A 16,822-nucleotide genomic window follows, 5' to 3' on the forward strand; every position below is an offset into this window, starting at 1 on the left:
CACAGCAAATCTTGCCTCGCTCTTCAGGTCAAAATCAGAAAGCAAACTTCCCCGCCCTCCGCATTCGGCCACACCTCACATCAACAAGTCCAACACACACGTCGCGACACCGGACCACCGCGCCCCAGTGAGCCTCGCTGCACCGTCGCAGACATCTCCGATTGCCGAGTCTTTCCTGCGAGCTCCGTTCGCACCTCACGCCACGCCCGGCCCGGGAAGGGGGTCCCCGAACCCGCCTGAGCTGCGTCTTATCTTGTCTCACTCACCCGGACTGACCGTCCGCCGTGCCCTGCATGGACGGCCTGGCCATCGTCTCTGCCGGCGGGGCCACGCCCGTGTCGCCCGCCAGTCCCACGAACGCCCGTCATGCTCCCAACGGGCCTCCCAAGAGGAAGCACAGCAGTATGGCATTGGATAGTAGCCCCGGCAGCAATGTAGGTCATGACGACGACAATGGCGAGCCTGATTCTAAGAAACGCCAGCCCGGCGTCAAACGCGCTTGCAACGAGTGCCGACAACAAAAGGTGAGTCACATCAGGAACCACAGCCATTGCAAGAGCTAGTCGGCTAACAGCCCCTCAATTGGAAAAGCTGCGATGCGATGTCGTTCAAGAACCCTTCCAGAGTTGTTCCCGGTGCAATCGTCTGAAGCTCGAATGCAAGATCGAGTCAAACTTTAAGCGTATCGGCAAGCGCTCGAAGCACGCCGAGATGGAGAAGGAGATCGACAGGTTACGGCGCAACATCGCACGCGCCCAAAGCCAGGGCTACACCGTCGAAGACGACGATCACGACCTGCAATCTCCCATCGCAACGAGCGTGTATACCCATACCCGGAACCCCTCCCTCATGGGTTCTGACGAGGCCGTCTCTTCGCTGTTGCACCTCAAGAGGGGCGGGTCGTACAGCCTACCACGCTACACACACGAACTGGAGAACGTGCGCCTGACTGAAGAGTCAGTGAACCAGCTGTTCAACGAGTTCTTTGCCTACTATCATCCTTTCCTCCCCTTTCTCAACCCCCAACAGACACCCGACCAGTATTTTCAGCAGCACGCCCTACTCTTCTGGTCCATCATCTCAGTTGCTGCTCGTCGTTATAGTGCAGATCCCACGCTGTTGACCTCGATATCAGGGCCTTTGACGCGATTGTTGTGGTCCACCATTGGAGACGTGCCCAGCAGCTACTTCGTTGTCAAAGCTCTGTGTCTGCTCTGCACATGGCCCCTGCCAACAAGCACGACAAGTGCTGACCCAACGCATATTCTGTGTGGTGTCATGATGAAAGTCGCGACCGGCATTGGCCTTCACAGGCCTAATCACAGCCAAGACTTTTCCAGGGTATCCGTCGATCTCAACAAAGAGCAACTGCATGACCGCGTATCGACTTGGGCTGTCTGCAACGTGGTCGCTCAGACCATCGGCACTGGCTACGGTCAGCCGGCCTCGACTCTCTATGATTGGACCTTGGCCGTTCGTCGAGGCGAAGATGGGCCCTTTCGATTGACACCCGAACTGGAGGCTAGACTTCAAATCGAACGTTTTTGCGACAAAGTCTCAAAGGAGATGTACAGCAACGCCAGTGATCCCAGAGGGGTTGCTGGGGACGAGCATCGAGCCATGCTGATGCGGGTGTACCGAAAGGACTTCAACGAACTTCAGGCAGCTATCCTCTCACAACACCTGGGACCAATTGTCAACCTTCATATGCGAGCTGCCGCCCTTCACCTGCGCTTGGCTGGCTTTTTTGACTCGAGCACAACACCCGGCTACATCGATGATCTGATGGGGCTTTGGAGAGCCACTACAAGCTTTTTGGACAACATTCTCGAGGTCGACAAGGTCACATCGCCCGGACAGAACTCACCTGGGCAAATCTTGCTATATGCCACAAACTACATCCAGCAGATGTTGATAGCGGCGGGGTTTGCTCTGCTCAAGCTCATGAGGTCGTTCTTTGCGAAGACGATCGACTTTGACCGTGGTCGCAACCTCTTCCACCAGACGATCAACGCAATCCGTGCGACAAGCGTTGTGAATAACGACCTTCAGTGGCGCTTAGCCGAGCTTATGGTGCAAATGTGGAACGGAGCCCGGCTTGACAACAACAGCACGGCATCATACGACAATGACGACTCTCCATTGCTAATCGACGACACGTTACAGCTCAAGGTGCGCTGTCGCCATAGCATGAGTCTCGTGTTCGACTCTGTGTGGCGGTGGAGAGAAGAGTATCAAGCCCAAGGTAGAGGCTCGATTGACGGTAATTATCCAGCCCCTCCCTGCTCCTCCCCTTCCCGTGCTCTAGCCATTGCGTCCACGTCTCTCTTCGGTGTGACTGTGATGACTGACTTACGTGCCATCCCAAATAGCCATGAAGCAACCTACTAATCCAGACTCAGCGAACGAGTCCTCAGCGTCTTCGACCCATTTGGACAGCACTCTGATGCCGGCCACGCAAGGGTTGCAAGCGAGCAGCTTGCTCACGACCAATGGAGCTCTTACCCCGAGCCACTCTGGCGGCGTCGGAAGCCAAGCACCCAACAACAGCATGCTAAGCGGGATAAATTATGGCGAGACCAACTACGACTTCTTCGACCCCCAACACTGGATGTTGGATGGCCTGCTGGACTTTAACTACAACTTTGTGCAGCCCCTTGAGGGCGCATAGGACCTGCCTGATGCAAGGCAGGGTCTATGAAATCGACGACTCTACCCACTGAAGGCGCAATGCGGGAGGAATGCCGACGCATTTGGGGGCCGGTTTCAGAACTACAGAAGCATGGCAGACAGTCTGACTTGCATCCTGCCAGGAAGGGGTGAGTAAACGCCCCTTGGCAGCCGTTGCGTTGGCCCTCTCGTTAGGGTCCGGGGTCCGGGGATGAGTTACTTGGTGTGCAGCTCTAGGCGATCCTCTCGTACCCCGTGGTGGGCGACATTATATCCTGCTGCGAATATTCTGTTACCCGACCTTATCAGCCGCGCCAGCGAGAGGACAAAGGCTGTCCAGTTCGCTCCTGCTGTTGTCATTGGTATCCCTGAGTGGAAGCTCTCCAAGAAGCGATTCTCGTTCGTATACTTTTTCCCCCTTTCCCTTTCCCCCCGTCTACCCTGGTTTCTTAACACGGTTTGTTGATGACGGTATAATCATGCGTATATTCGACCACGAGCTCCACGACATCATGAGTCGACACTGGGTTCTTCGGTTTGGGCGGTCGTCTTGTATGTTTTCAATTCTTTCTCGGGAGGCTTCTCTGTTTCCGTTTCCTTTGCGGGATCATCAAAGCATTGGCAGTAGCGGGTGCAGGTTTCATAGGGTATACAAGTATACACTGTCTCGAAGGTGCTGTAGTTAGCTGCAGCATTATCTGAATTCACAATTTTTTAATTCGATGACACCTAAATTGTGTTGTCTCCTGGGATTGGCAGGTAAAGAGTGACCTGGTCTGTTGATGACCTGCGCGCCCCTCCCCTTCTACCTGCTGTGCATGGCGCCGTTGCGTTTCTGAAGTGCATCGTCCTGAGACATATCTGACGAAACAGATGATGGCCACATGTCACGACATAAGCCATGACGGCTTGATCTCCCCCCGCTCGGAAACTTCCCGGACATGTTGGTGTTGCGGCACGGGAATCTTTCACGGGACCGGAGCTGATCAGAGCCGGGCAGTCGAGCGTCGTTTCGGCCGTAAGCCCTGCTCTGCCCCGAATGATGGCCATACAGCATGAGCATGCAGGAGAGACAGCAGACGGGCGTGGCTCTGCGCACGAAGTATATCACTTTTCGGCGGTCACATGCAGCCCCTTCTTCCGTTTCGGAGAAGTGATCTACTCAAGACAACGTCCGCGCAATCTGTGATGGGGAACCCCACGGCCGAAACCACTCGACGCCCACGTAGCACGAGGGCAACGTTCGGCAGGCGATGGGTCGATTGGCATATGCAGCATCTAGCCCCCCCCCCCCTACATTGGAATATTGCCCAAACAAGAACCCTTTCAAAACCTTTTTAGATTATTTCCATCTCGAGAGGGCCAGTTATGAGGACAGAGGGAAGGCAACGAAGTGATGCAGCAACGACCAGTATTTCTTCTCCTGTCTGCAAGACAGCTGCGGGTCGTTGTTGTAACGACCGGGTGGGCAAGACTGCCATCTTGTAGGTTCGAGTATGTATTGTTCCTCTTCGAGAACGGTAGGGGCGGTGACGGCTGGCTCGGGGCGTGGATCAACAGGCCAAGGAAGGGCATGGCTCTTCGTCCCTGCGGGTCGTGTAATTGTACGAGTTCGAGAAGTATCTCGACCCGGTGGTTCTCATTGTCGCTTGTATCATCGTGGAGGAACGGGAGGGCGGCCTGGTATTGGATCGATGGGGTCTGGGCGAGGCATTCTCTGTCATCCCACCCCTCAGGTCTCCCCTCGGGGGCGAGGTAGGTTCCTTGTCCAACGGATTTCAGACGTGTGATGGATATGGGGCTTCGGTTTCGAGGCACACCTTCGTCCACTTCGCCATCCGTTCCAGGGGACAGAAGGAGAATGGCCTCAACAGCGCGTGGAGAGGTCAGGTTGAGACCCATCGTGCGTTGGGGCCTCCGTGGGTCATTCGCAGTCAAAGACAAAATTAGGGTGTCGAGTTATCATCGCTGGGACCGGACGGGTGTTACGGGCGGAGCGGGACGACAGGTCGTTCAACGTTGTTGACGTCAATGAACAGCAGAAAGGTATTCGGGCCCAGCGCCACCGTGGTAGGCGGGAGTGGCGGCCGGGAGCAACCGTAGATTGTGAAGCGTTTCTTGCTTCTGTTCTCGATCGTAGAGGGAGGGCCGGGGGTTTGAGTGGATGCACAAGCGACGGAGGGGTCGAAGGAAGGGATTCGTGTGGACGGCTGCGCTTGGTTAGTTGTCGCGCGTAAAGAATAGTCCATTTGATCGTCTGCTGTTGGTTAGCAGACGAATACACTTTGTTTTTCGCGGGGTGTCCAGCTGCTGGGGGGGCCGTTGGTCTGTTGGCAGCTTGGCCGTTCGTTCCTTGCAGAGCTTCACAGCCTCCGGCATGGATCTGGCACTCCGCCACTCCATTTTCCCACGTTGGGAAAATCCCAACGAGCGGTAAGATACAAGGATAGAAATAATGCGCGGGCGTGGAGCCGTTTGTTTGCCTGTGTCTCTGGAATTAGGCGCATCGCGCATCGCGAAGTTGGAGCGGTGCGACTGCGGCTTCGGGTATTCTGGGAGCTGCGAAGGAGCAGAGGCTTTGTGGCAGAGTGAACACCACCCTGCACCATGTAAGAGGTCAGCTCCGAGACTGTAATCGAATTGTTGGAGTGTAGGGTAGGGGTCACGTCAGGGAAGCGACGAATCGGTCGACTCAAAGGGCCTGGGATATGATTTCTGGAGTCATCGATGAACACTGTAACTGGCTGGACTACGCTGGGAGATCTTGGATGCTTCCAGGTCGGTGTACAAGTCCAATTCAACCGGTGTCCGGAATCGCCGTGGAACGGACGGGGGCGGGGGGAGGGGCTTCGCAGGCACTTGGCCGCATTTTCGGGCCTCTGTTGTGGTCTCGTACGTTGAGGTCCACCCAAGACAAAGTAATCAGTGAGCCATAAGCTGGGAAAACAAAATCGAAAAAGAACGCCTTGTGAGGCACTATTCTCTCCAAGTCATCATTGACCCACGATATCGACCTTACCAACAATGATTGGCATCTGCGTGTGGCGGTGATGGCCCCTAAGAAGGTCGCCTGTTAGGAATGGGCCAGATAAGAGATCTGGTTCGCCAACGCTGCTCGTGTCCGTCAGACTCAGCCAACGAAGAGCATCTTCAGTAACGTCCAGTTGATCTTCATCGTCCAGATTAGAGTGCTGATTATCCCCACAGAGGCGTAGCTCCCTCCATACTTACGCCAACGGCGGCTTTTGAAACGGTCGGAGGATATCCTTACGGCCGTTGGCTGCGCCATTCCCGTCGGCGTCTTAAGTGAGAACAGGAGCTCGACAAAGATCACAGCGTTTGGGGGCTGAAGTACCAAAGGCTCTCAGCCAATTCTAACGCCCCTCCTCCTCGTCTGTACGCCATCATCTGCAGATGAATGAGGTGGAGGTGGCGGAGGCGCCCTTTGCGAATCTTCTCCCAAGACTGCCTGGTTAGTTCATTACACAGCGGCAAAGCTTGGCTTCGAAAGGGTGTAGCAACAAATCCTTTCACTTCCACGGAACGTTTTGCCCGCTAATCCAGATGCGACATGGGGAGGAAGAGGGGGGAAACGTCCATACGGACGCAACCGATGAGGGGCTTGACGCCCGCCTTTGTTCACTCAGACTAGACCAGTCATGGCATCTCCTTCCACACGGAGCCACCACGGCGTTGGGTATTCTCACCCCCCTATGCTTCACGACAAGGGCCCAAACAATGGCTATCCATGAAAATCGGAGAGACACTTCACCACGCCGACTGGAGTGTCGTCCATGATTCGTGGGCGTCAGGGATGGTGGCAGCAGCTCAACGGGGGCCACCGCCGCTGAAGATGGATGGTTTGCTGCTGTGTGGTGTGGCCTTATTGGCCGAGGAGCAAGCCGATTTTGCGAAGACGAGGTGGGTGCCGTGTTCTAGAAAGTATCTGTGTGCGTCAAAATCACTCGCCAGTGGCAGGGCGAGTCACAGACAGTTCGAGAGAGTCAAGTGATGGTGGGATGCGAGGATAACTCCGTCCGTCTAGCCGTTCGAATGTCGGTTGCCACCGCTGCACCTTCTCACGGAAAGAGTAGTCTTGATTGCCTCCATTGAGCAGTTCTCCAGTGAGTAAAGGCTGCCAGAGCCGAGGATCGTTTGTGACATATCGTTCTGCATGCCTCTAGCTGGAACGACGACGTCCCTGGAAGCCGTGGCCATGGAGCATGCGCTACCCGCATGAGGCCAGGAGAAGCCACGGAGGGGTGTAATCCGACTCATACTGTATCTTCTTGTACCTCGTGGTTGCCGTTCACGCTCTAGGGGTGACTGGCCAGTCCAAATTTAGGGGCCGTTAGACTTCGATGATTGCGAAGGGTGGTGGAGTCTCAGGGTTGCACGGGGCAGCGATGGCGAGCGTCATCGGACCCATTGCCCACTGGAAATCTCGGATGAAAAGCACACGAGGCGTGTGATACGATCGCCGCCAGCCTGAGCGTGCTTTGCTACCTGGACTAGAGGTCATCGCCCGGCCAAGGTTATCAACTACATGCCATAGCTTGGGAAGCGATTAGGAGCGACGCTTCCGGACGCTGACGACTCGCCGGTTGATGTGACCATGGCTACTGATCGGCTGCTTTGGCGCGGTGTTGCCGCCGGAAGCTCTGAGCTGTCTCTCAATGGCCACATGCAGACGACGAGCTGCACCATCCGAGTCTGGTAAGAATGATGTGCAGTGGATACTCTTGCCACGCACCTCCAATATAATTCCTACCGGAGGATAGTTGCATGGCGGTGACCCAGCAGACTGGTAGCGCTCTTTTGGCATGAAAAACGCGCAATGTAACGCGACGCAGTGCCTCGAGTGAAGTCGAGGCAGTGTTGACCCGAGGTTTGGCCAAGATCGTGATAAGAGAGGCCAGTAACCGCGCCTGAGCCGGTGACAGACGCGATCAGCGGCGTGATGGGGTGGTGATGGCCAATGGCGGCGACAGAGTATGCGACCCGGGCGCTAAGAGTGCAGAGTGCGAGATATCCGGGCTGCGGCCGTTCACTTGTCAGGCCGTTCCGGTTGGAAAGGGCTTCTGGGCCAGGTTGGCGACCTTAAACGTGACCGTGAATAGAGCCTTGGGCTCCATGAGACGGTGAAGAACGAGGTTTGGTCAACTGTACCCTTGCGGATGCCACTTCTGGGCCCCCACTACTCGGTCGCCTCCAAAACCGCCCGGCCGAACTGAACGGCTACGAGCAATTGACGAAGGGGGCACTGCAAGGCTAAGGCGGCACCAAAGGGGATTTGATTGTGGCACAGATTGAGGATATTACAAGACAAGGGCTCAGACCACAAACCTGCCCTCTGTGCCGGCATCTCTCCATAGGAAGGATGATCTGCAAGGTACCATCGCCTCGAAAGCATCATGAGGAAGGGTCGGCACGCGAGGTTGGGACGGCATCAACTGCTCTTCCTTCGAAGCAAACGCACCGTCAGCTGTTGCTTGGCTTGTCCACTTTCGGGATGCCTCATGGCCCGGTGCCCGCATCTGGTACGATAGGATCGAAGAAAGAGGCGGCCAGGAGCAACAGAGTTGGTGGGCATTTCTGCAGCAGGCCGGGTGGTGTAGAAGATTACAGGAGCTCAGGCCCGGCGTGTGAGTTCTGGTGGTGTGGTGGGTGTGAGATATCGCGGTTAAAAGTCGACAAAGCTATATACACTGTTGGCATTTGTCTGTTGGTGATGAGAGGTTGGCGGCTCGTTGGAAGTGAGAAGACTCCCTTGGAGTTGACAGCTGCACCGTGAGTGGTTGACACCGCTTAAGCTTCACGTTCGAGTGAACAGACGCGCGCTAACTCCGAAAACTTGGATCCGTCACTGGCCAGTGAGGAGAGAGCGAAATGGTGGGAGGGGTGAAGTGAGCAAACAGCCAAGTCGACGAGGTGTGTGTTGAAACATTGGAAGGGAGGGAGGGGGGGTGGGATTTGATGGCCTCAGGCTTACATCAACCCCCGGCGCCCTGACAAAAAGACTTTGAGGCGATCCAATGATACCCTCGCATGAGCGTGGGATCCATCGGTTTCAACGCTAATTTAGCGTACCGTTCCGTCGGGTCCACGCTAGTAGGGATTTCCCTGACGACAAGAGAGATGAGAACTGAGCGTATTGGCTCCATGTCCGTGGCTCCCCTCTCCTCTGCAGTAGAGTTGCGTTCCTCTCCTCTCTTTTTTTGTACCAGCTGCTCTACGTGGTCATTGTTCCCGTTTCCTCATTCAGAAAGCATGGTCTAGGGTCTCGGAGCTGCATATGTCCCAGTCAATCAGCCCATTTGTCTCCTGTTAACGAGCAAGTCCAGAGGGGAAAGGGGCACGTAGGAGCCGGGCCGAGCTGTGGGGGGCGTGCCATCGACCGTTTCTTCAGTCGCTATACGTATTAACGGACCCTCCTCATTTCGGCTCTCACAACCACGCACCTTATGGTGCCCATTACACGAATGGGCTCGCACAAGAAAAGCGTCTGTGCCGGCAAGCCAGACTATGCGGCGGAACACTCGCCGGCACGAAATGGATCTCAGATCGTGACGAACAGCGGCATCCTATGGGCCCTCTCGATCGAAATGGCTACTGCCTGTACCCTTTCGTTCGTATACGTCCCTTCTCCCCTCATTGTGGAAACTTAGTCCTGGGCACGGCGGAGGATGGAGCGCACCACCCAGTCCGTGGCGAGTAGCAGCCCATGTAGCCTGCGTCGACTGGCATCGCCTATTTGCCTCGATCGGCAGCGGCTTGATCTCATGACGGATTGCCATAGGAGAGTAGGGAATGCCATAGAGACTCGATGTCATGGACGGAGGCGAAACGATCCGGGTGATGGAGCGGACGCATTGTCCGACCGTCACATGTGTCTGGATGCTGCAGCAAAGTCTGCACGAAGCCAAGAGGCAAATCCCCTCTTCTTTGCCTCTTTTCTTTTTCCCAGAGAATTATGACCTGATATGAATGCGTCTGGATTGTCGAGCTGAGGACAAAATACTTCGACCAGAAAGAAGGCAATTTCAACGACGACTACCTAGTTCTCGGGTAACTGGTTGAGGAAATGCGGTCGAGCCAAGTCCATTAAGGTCCACGTTGATGGAACACTTCCCGGTGTGCCCACTGGCAAGGGACGTTGACCACCCTGCGGCCTACTGACTCTCGACTCCTCTTTGCCCGAAGGCTTGCCGGAGCATCACCCACACACCTGTACAGCCAGCCTGCCGCGAAACGCAGACCACACCGTCATGGCTCCCCAAGGTTGACACTTGATTCTTTCTGGGCACTGGTTGTTCTGTTCCGCAGTTCTTGGCACCAAGACAGGGCCTAAGACTCCCTCAGACAATGCACACCTCGTTAAACCGCACATCTGGCTATCACGAGGATCTTGGCCTGCTAAATAGATAAACAAAAGCTAAGGAATCGAACCCGACAACTGCCCATCAGAAGGACGGGCGAGTGGTGACAGCTACATGGCCAAAGGAGTCCAAAAAGCCATCGTACATGAGTAATGCAAAGTCAAGACGCCACTCTGGGAGAAGTTTCGATTGAAAAAACACGTGTACAACACATAACCCAAAGCCGCAGTAAACCCCCAAATCAAGGCGCGAATGTGCCGGAAGGTTAAACGTGTTACACACAACTCACCACATCCGAAGGCTGGGGACGACAGGGCCTCTTTGCAGTATGCTGGAGACGGTGGAAAGTAAGGACTAGACCGAAGCGGATCCGGCTCCTCGAGTCCATCCTTACATGCCTAACTAGCACACACCGGAAAACCAAAACAGTGAAGAGAAGAGTGAGGTACGTACGGCAAGATGAGCCTGTCCCACTTGGGCTTTCAGGTATCTACCCCGGCTCGCCGGCCCCATAGTGGTCAACTTTAGGACCAATCACACAGTTTCCGTACCATGACACCCGGTCATTTCTCACTCATTCGTAACCCCCAACCTACACACTGACTTGCTTCCACCCCCAATTTGGCCTGAACCTGAACCGGGTACACAGATATTCTCTTCGACAAGGGCGCTGCCGTTCATACCACCCATCGCTTCCACTGTGCCGCCTCGGTCTTTGCTCACGCCCGTCTCTGTGTCTCACCTCCTCATCTACCTTATTTCCATGGTCATTTCCATCTCCAACTAGCCCAGGATACAGTCCTCGTCATACCTTAGGCTGCGGACGTCTTCTATGTCTACAGATCCTGTGCATGCACGCGCTCACCGACACGACACGATACTGCCCTTCGGAATCGACGAATGGCTTTTCGAGTACTCCGAATATATACGCCGCTTGTTTTGTTCATCACTCACAGTCCCTGATAGGATCGACCTGAGATAAGAGGGCCCGGCTCTTGGTGGTTCTCCGAGATCAAGTCTGTTTCTCTTTTCTCCGTCCTTGGGGGCTCCTCACAAGGGAACCCGTGCGAGTGCCATCTCGGAACAGCCCCGTCGAGAGGAATCCATGTTGCCCTTGGCTCCATTGGGTCCGTTACGTGCGTAAACACGTCCGTAAGACAAAAGTCGTGCGGAGTTGATAGCCCCCAGACGTTACTGCTACGTTTGTCTGCTCCGTTACAGACACACCTTGAAACTTCATCATCCTAGCACATGAGCCTCCCTCCTCTTCCGAACGCAACCATTTGGACAGGATTGTTTTTGACAATACGATCCCCCATATCTATATTTTCAGTCCTTTTGTTTCGGCCTCTACTCTCTTCGGGCGCTTCACCCAAATTTTCCCAACTTTCCATTGGGCGCAGCTCCGGTGCCGATAAGCGCACTCAGTCTTCTTCTTCCGGGGCCGCCATGGTTTGGCAATAGTGGAACGAGAAAGCTAGAGCAGGAAGTGGCAGGATGTTTGTGAATTCCCTATCAGCGATGCCCCGATCTTACTCTTCAGCCCCAACCCTTGCTATGTGGCCCCTACCGTGCACCCTTGCGATCCAGGGCCCATCAACCCACCCAAAAATCGTGCCGTGACCCCTTCCTCACTTCGTCTCGAGCTACCATCGAGTGGCCGGGATACGACTGTGTGTAAGAGGCAGCAGGTGTACAAATGAAAGAATAGGCGAAAGAGAAAAAGAGGGGGAAACAAAGTGCTCATCCAGCCTACCCATCACCAATAGTCGTTTTTAGTAATACACCCTCAACCGTGTCTGCTTACTCGTCTTCGCCATTCGTCCAGCTGCGAACGACGTTATTGTGTACCCTTAGTGTGGGCTTCATAAGGCATAGCCGAGGAGCAAAATGGATGGACAGATAACTACTACTGCATATGAACCATCAAGACGCGAACCGCATAAAGCAGAGACGGGGAGTCGTTCTTTGATGAATCAGGTCGGTTTTCAAGTCCTTCTGCTCACTGCGATGCACCCGCTCTGCCGCACCTCGCCACCCCTCCAAGCCTTACACCACTGTACCAATGTACAAATGCTCAAGATAGAGACGGTAGGGACGCTAAGGCTCGGACTTGGGGCCAAGTCGACGGTGCTGAGCCTCGTTTGTTCAACAATCGTTCCTTTTTTTCCCCACCCCGTCCCACACCTGTCAACTGTGTAATTGTGTAATTGTAGGCAAAGTAGTGTAGGCGCTCTGTGGCGGCCTGCATCAGAGACGGGAGCCACCTACCTAGGATATCCACAAGTAGGTAGGTAAATGTGCGGGAGATGGAACACACTGGGCTGGGCGGGCTGCACTTGCTGCAAATGCTACTCTGCGTCGTTCTGCTAGCATCGGTGACCTCTCAAATCTCTCGTTCTATCCCCTGCTCCTGCCCTTGCTCGGCTGCTCCTCCTCCCTCTTTTCTTTCCCCGTCCATCAAGTTGTGGATACACGCCCAGCTCGTTCTCCTTCGCTGCCACTCCAGGCTCCATGATCCATTTGGCCTCCTCCTTCCCTCCTCCCCTCCTTCCCGCGCACGCCCCCCAGGGCTCTTCGGCTGCCCATCGACCCGCATCTGCAGAGTGGCACTAACCGTTTGTGACAGCCCCGGGCGGCTATCGCCTACTGCGAGGAACTGCATGCCCTTGCTTCCTCCCGCATGCGAGGTTGAGGTTGTGTGCGTCTTTCCCTCTCTGGAGGAGAGTGGGGACGGCCTCTCAGGCTCTCTCTCTCCTCGCTGGCTCACACACACACACACACTCTCTCTCTCCCTCCCTCATCTTTCCCTCCCCTCCTTTCTCGCCTGGCCCGTGTACGTGCCGAGCGAGATAGGTACAACTTTCACTTGTACCTCCCGTACCTCCTCCCCGGTCACCCTTCAAGCCCTGGCCAAGGTCCCCGTTGCCTTCAACCACCCTGGAGAGTGGCACTTGCTCAAGTCTTCACAGTCTCAACTGGCAGGCTTTCCTTGCCAGAAAAAATACAACCCTTTGATCGGCAATGCCTGTCCACTTCGCTCGTCATTAATAGGCCGCGGCCGTCTCCCGACCTCACGAGGCTCTCTTCTCATTCCTACCACTTCAAAGGTTTTCATCGGAAGGGCTGACTCGGTTCCTTTCCTTCTACTCTATATTACTGTGCCCGCCGCTCTCCTCAGGTCTTCCCGCCGAGTAATTATTCACCGCACCAAACCATCAAGTTAGATGCGCCTTCAAGACTCGCAAGGACTGCTTCGTAGCCAGCAATATCCATCGCCCAACCCCGCCACTGGACAATCGGCCTGCTTTCCCTTTCTCAACTGTCAGGACCTCTCCATCGACATTCGCATTACCATGGCAAACCAGAACTACGTCGACCAGAGACCCGTCCATTCAGACGGACTGTCAGACCATATGGATAGCAGACGCACGTCCATGGCCCAGCCTCATGTTACGGCCTATCCGGAGCTTGAAAGCCCCCCCTACTCTGTAAGTCGACACACGTGGCCGGAGGCCACAGCGCCATCTTTAAAGTCGAATCTAACAACATAAAGGTTACAACTTTCAGCCAGCAACACCAGATCAACGAACAACATTTGTTGACACCCGTCTCCGCTACCGGCTCGCCTTGTATCCAGCAGACCGTCAATCTGCCCCAGTACCCCTCCGCAATGACGCCAATGCAGCCGCAAACCAGCCCTGCTGGTCCTTCAAGGATGCCGTGGCATCACGCGGTCAGTATGGACACAGCCCAAAGCCAAGTCGGCTCTCCAATGTCCATCAACCAGACAACCTCCGAGGGCCAGTTTGAGATGAGCTATATCCCGGCAGAAAACGACGATGTCCCCAAGCCACCCGCAGACTACTATTGGGGTAACTACTTGGTTTCCGAGCAGTCGGAGCCGGAGCAAGGCTCTCTATCTCCCCAAATGCCTCCCCGGTACTACATTTCTCACAACGGACAACAGGCCATGCAGCCGCAGCCGATGATGGGACAGATGTCTTCCGAGCTGCCCATGCCACAACACGCTGCCCTTTCTGCCCAAGCGCCATACTATTCCCAACATAACCCTCACGCTTGTGTGGAACAACCCGACATTGCCCACTTTAAGGACACAGCTTCCAGAAGACGCCAGCTCGGATATCACCTTCCAAGCACACAAATTGCTCGCCAGGAGCCCCCTGTGCAGGTACCCGGTCCTTCAAGGCCCAGCAGCTCTGAGTCAGTAGGACGGGTGGTGAGGCAACCTCGTATGAGGGGTCGGACCACACCACCCTTGAGAGAATCGACAGAGACAGACAACATTGTCCAGGTGCAACTCGAGGAGAATGTTCCTGATCTTCCCGATGACTTCGTTATCAAAGAAGTTTGCCCGCCCGAACATCGGTATCTCTTCGAAAAGCAACGGGAGATGACGTTGGCGGGCTACAATGGGCTCGGCATGTGGGATGTTATAACGCCCGAGTTCAATACCTTGTTCGACGTGGAATCCAAAACTTCTCGTCTTCAGATGCTGGTTTCAAGAGGAAGATACAAGTTCCTAGAGATGTCACCGAGAGATGTAAGTCCGTCCCGCTTCCTCGACGATATGACAAGCCGAGACAACAGGCTGACAGAAAGCCAGCAACACCTTGCGTTGAAGGCATATGGGTTTGTCTGCCAGCAATTTCATAAGATGGCTGTACTCAAATTCAGGGAGTTTGGCGGCGGTCAGACTACGCCGTGGGGTCAGAGTGACCTCGAAGAATTCGCGGTCGACATGGGCCTGGTGGAGGAGCGCTATGTGCCCATGCCGAAAGATCCCCAGGTGAAAACACGCAGGTTGAAGAAAGTCAGCAGCCGATTGCGATCCGGTGCCTACGCCAATGCTGTCCTCCAAGAGGTAGCGGAAAACGGCGGTGGGCTTTTTGAGCAGAACCCAGAGCTCCGTGACCAGGTTACGGATGAAATATTCGAGTACAGGGGCGATGATGCCGAAGAGGAGGAGGAAGATCATGAGGCCATGCTCGACATGATTTCCCAAACTAGCTCAAAGGGAAGTGGTTTCGGAATCAAGATCGAAGACGACAATCAGAGCGTGGGAACTACCTCTGGTAAAGCCGCCAGCACCGGCAAGATCGCCAGGCCAAGAAAGGCACCGGCGAAGCCCAAGGCGCCGGCGAAGCCCAGGGCACCGGCAAAGCCCAGAGCCAAGGGACGTCTCGCACCAAAGTCCAGGACTTCCTAAGGAGTTTTGCCAAAAAAATGATGTGCTGAGCACACACAAGCTACAACAGCCTTTCGATTCTCTTTTTTTGGTTACTCTCCATGGTCTCGAGGTTGGGCCATGCTACTCGAGCCAAATCAGCTCCGACATGACGCATAGATTGTCGGTTCTTCACACTTTGCAGAATTCCGTCATCTTGTTTTTTTCTTGAAAGAATCATACCACTCATTTCGTTGAGCTTCACTAGTGGTGGAGGGGGAGCCTGGTCTGGACTGCAACGGCTTATTGGGATTCCGCATATCGTCATCTACGCGCATACACATTTATACTTCTCTGTACATATTGTTTGTGGCATTTTTTCGAATTATCCATCATAGATATACAAGCATATATGGTTTATCTTTACGCACACACAGAGGCTCCCACCCTGTTCGGCTCTGCGCTAGAAGTCATCTTACTTGCACCATCCACCGGTCCACAGAGCCTAAGACCCATCGTAATGTCTATCGGCTCCCTCAGTAATGCCTTGTCTGGAGCAAAAGGCCTCATCCCCACCTGTCTTCAGGCAGATTTCCCGAGTATTCGGGACCGAGGCAGCATTCACACTCACCGACGCGCCCAATGTAACGACCCTAACAGAGTCTCATAACGACAAGGCAGCAGCACAGAACCGGAAGGCATGGCATAGGGATCGCTCTGCCACTTTGCCCGCTTATTCATCATCATTGGAAACGGGGGGGTTGGAAGAGACAGAGACTCCCCCCATTTACCTTCTAATGCTACGCCGCAATTGAACGAACGAGGGCGAAGGCGAGGGCGAGCAGCGCTCCTTCTTCGTCCACCTCGCCAATGCTCCATGATGGGCAACACCCCTAGCCCCCAGCCCTCTTTAACGGGCGCTCCGTCCGTGCTTTCTCTCCCCCGTCGCCGAGCAGTGGACAAGGCGGATTTGATGGATCCAAAGACCGGGAAAGACGGACAGTAGAGAGAGGAATTGGAGGGTACGTCTTGCGGCTGTTGCTTTCAACGGTAGTGGATCATACCTCGCCAAACCTGCACTGCGAAGTCCTGCTGTGTCCTCGAACCAAAAGATAACATCCACAGCCAGACCGTGTCTGCGGCCCTTCTGGCCCGGACGCGACGTGCTGCTTTTCCGCAACCCGAATCTTTTGCCCTTTTTAACTCGAATTAGTGGATACATAGCAAGGGCAAGCCGGGGCAAGGGGAGAGTGGAGGGTGGCAGATGAACGCTGTTGATAAAGAGACCATCATGGGAGTGGAAGGAAGAGTGAGGAGACAAGCAGCAGCCGAAAAAGGGCAATGCAGGGGTCATTTCTCCAGCACGAACTGGACAGGGCCAAAGACATGGACAGGCAAGGCGGCGGCGCCAGGCAAAAGAGTGGGAGATGGGTTGACGAGGGTGGTGATGGGAGTGGCTGCACTAAGGCATGTAGTCCCTCTTGTTTCCCCGGGGCATCCCCGTGTGGTGCCCGCACATTACCATGTCTTCTCTCTCTCTCCTCCTCCCCCCCTGTGATGAGAAAAAAAAAAAGAGACGGAGGGG

At 54.9% G+C, this 16,822-nt stretch overlaps 3 protein-coding genes across 3 annotated transcripts; 2 read left to right on the top strand and 1 right to left on the bottom strand.

Moving 5' to 3' along the window:
* The first annotated feature begins 249 nt into the window (after positions 1–249).
* On the top strand, positions 250–3,994 carry CDEST_12302 (Putative zn(2)Cys(6) fungal-type DNA-binding domain-containing protein). The gene is made up of 3 exons (XM_062928458.1): positions 250–524; positions 592–2,263; positions 2,373–3,994. The coding sequence occupies exons 1-3, from the start codon at positions 294–296 to the stop codon at positions 2,669–2,671; spliced, it is 2,202 nt and encodes a 733-aa protein (XP_062784509.1). The 5' UTR covers positions 250–293; the 3' UTR covers positions 2,672–3,994.
* A 1-nt stretch (position 3,995) lies between these two features.
* On the bottom strand, positions 3,996–5,977 carry CDEST_12303 (uncharacterized protein). Its single transcript, XM_062928459.1, has one exon. The coding sequence runs from the start codon at positions 4,570–4,572 to the stop codon at positions 3,997–3,999; it is 576 nt and encodes a 191-aa protein (XP_062784510.1). The 5' UTR covers positions 4,573–5,977; the 3' UTR covers position 3,996.
* Positions 5,978–12,789: 6,812 nt separating this feature from the next.
* On the top strand, positions 12,790–15,748 carry CDEST_12304 (uncharacterized protein). The gene is made up of 3 exons (XM_062928460.1): positions 12,790–13,540; positions 13,606–14,613; positions 14,677–15,748. Exons 1-3 carry the CDS (start codon positions 13,277–13,279, stop codon positions 15,277–15,279), a joined length of 1,875 nt encoding a protein of 624 aa, XP_062784511.1. The 5' UTR covers positions 12,790–13,276; the 3' UTR covers positions 15,280–15,748.
* The last annotated feature ends 1,074 nt before the right edge of the window (positions 15,749–16,822 follow it).

Source organism: Colletotrichum destructivum, chromosome 8 (assembly GCF_034447905.1).
Source record: "Colletotrichum destructivum chromosome 8, complete sequence".
Lineage (NCBI taxonomy): Eukaryota > Fungi > Ascomycota > Sordariomycetes > Glomerellales > Glomerellaceae > Colletotrichum > Colletotrichum destructivum.

Excerpts from the sequence above, each read along its gene's own strand:
- CDEST_12302 (XM_062928458.1), top strand. The coding sequence starts at position 294 with ATGGACGGCCTGGCCATCGTCTCTGCCGGCGGGGCCACGCCCGTGTCG. Across the intron at positions 525-591 it reads ACGAGTGCCGACAACAAAAG|CTGCGATGCGATGTCGTTCA; the intron begins GTGAGTCACATC and ends CAATTGGAAAAG. Across the intron at positions 2,264-2,372 it reads AGGTAGAGGCTCGATTGACG|CCATGAAGCAACCTACTAAT; the intron begins GTAATTATCCAG and ends CATCCCAAATAG.
- CDEST_12303 (XM_062928459.1), bottom strand. The coding sequence starts at position 4,572 with ATGGGTCTCAACCTGACCTCTCCACGCGCTGTTGAGGCCATTCTCCTT.
- CDEST_12304 (XM_062928460.1), top strand. The coding sequence starts at position 13,277 with ATGCGCCTTCAAGACTCGCAAGGACTGCTTCGTAGCCAGCAATATCCA. Across the intron at positions 13,541-13,605 it reads TTGAAAGCCCCCCCTACTCT|GTTACAACTTTCAGCCAGCA; the intron begins GTAAGTCGACAC and ends AACAACATAAAG. Across the intron at positions 14,614-14,676 it reads TAGAGATGTCACCGAGAGAT|CAACACCTTGCGTTGAAGGC; the intron begins GTAAGTCCGTCC and ends ACAGAAAGCCAG.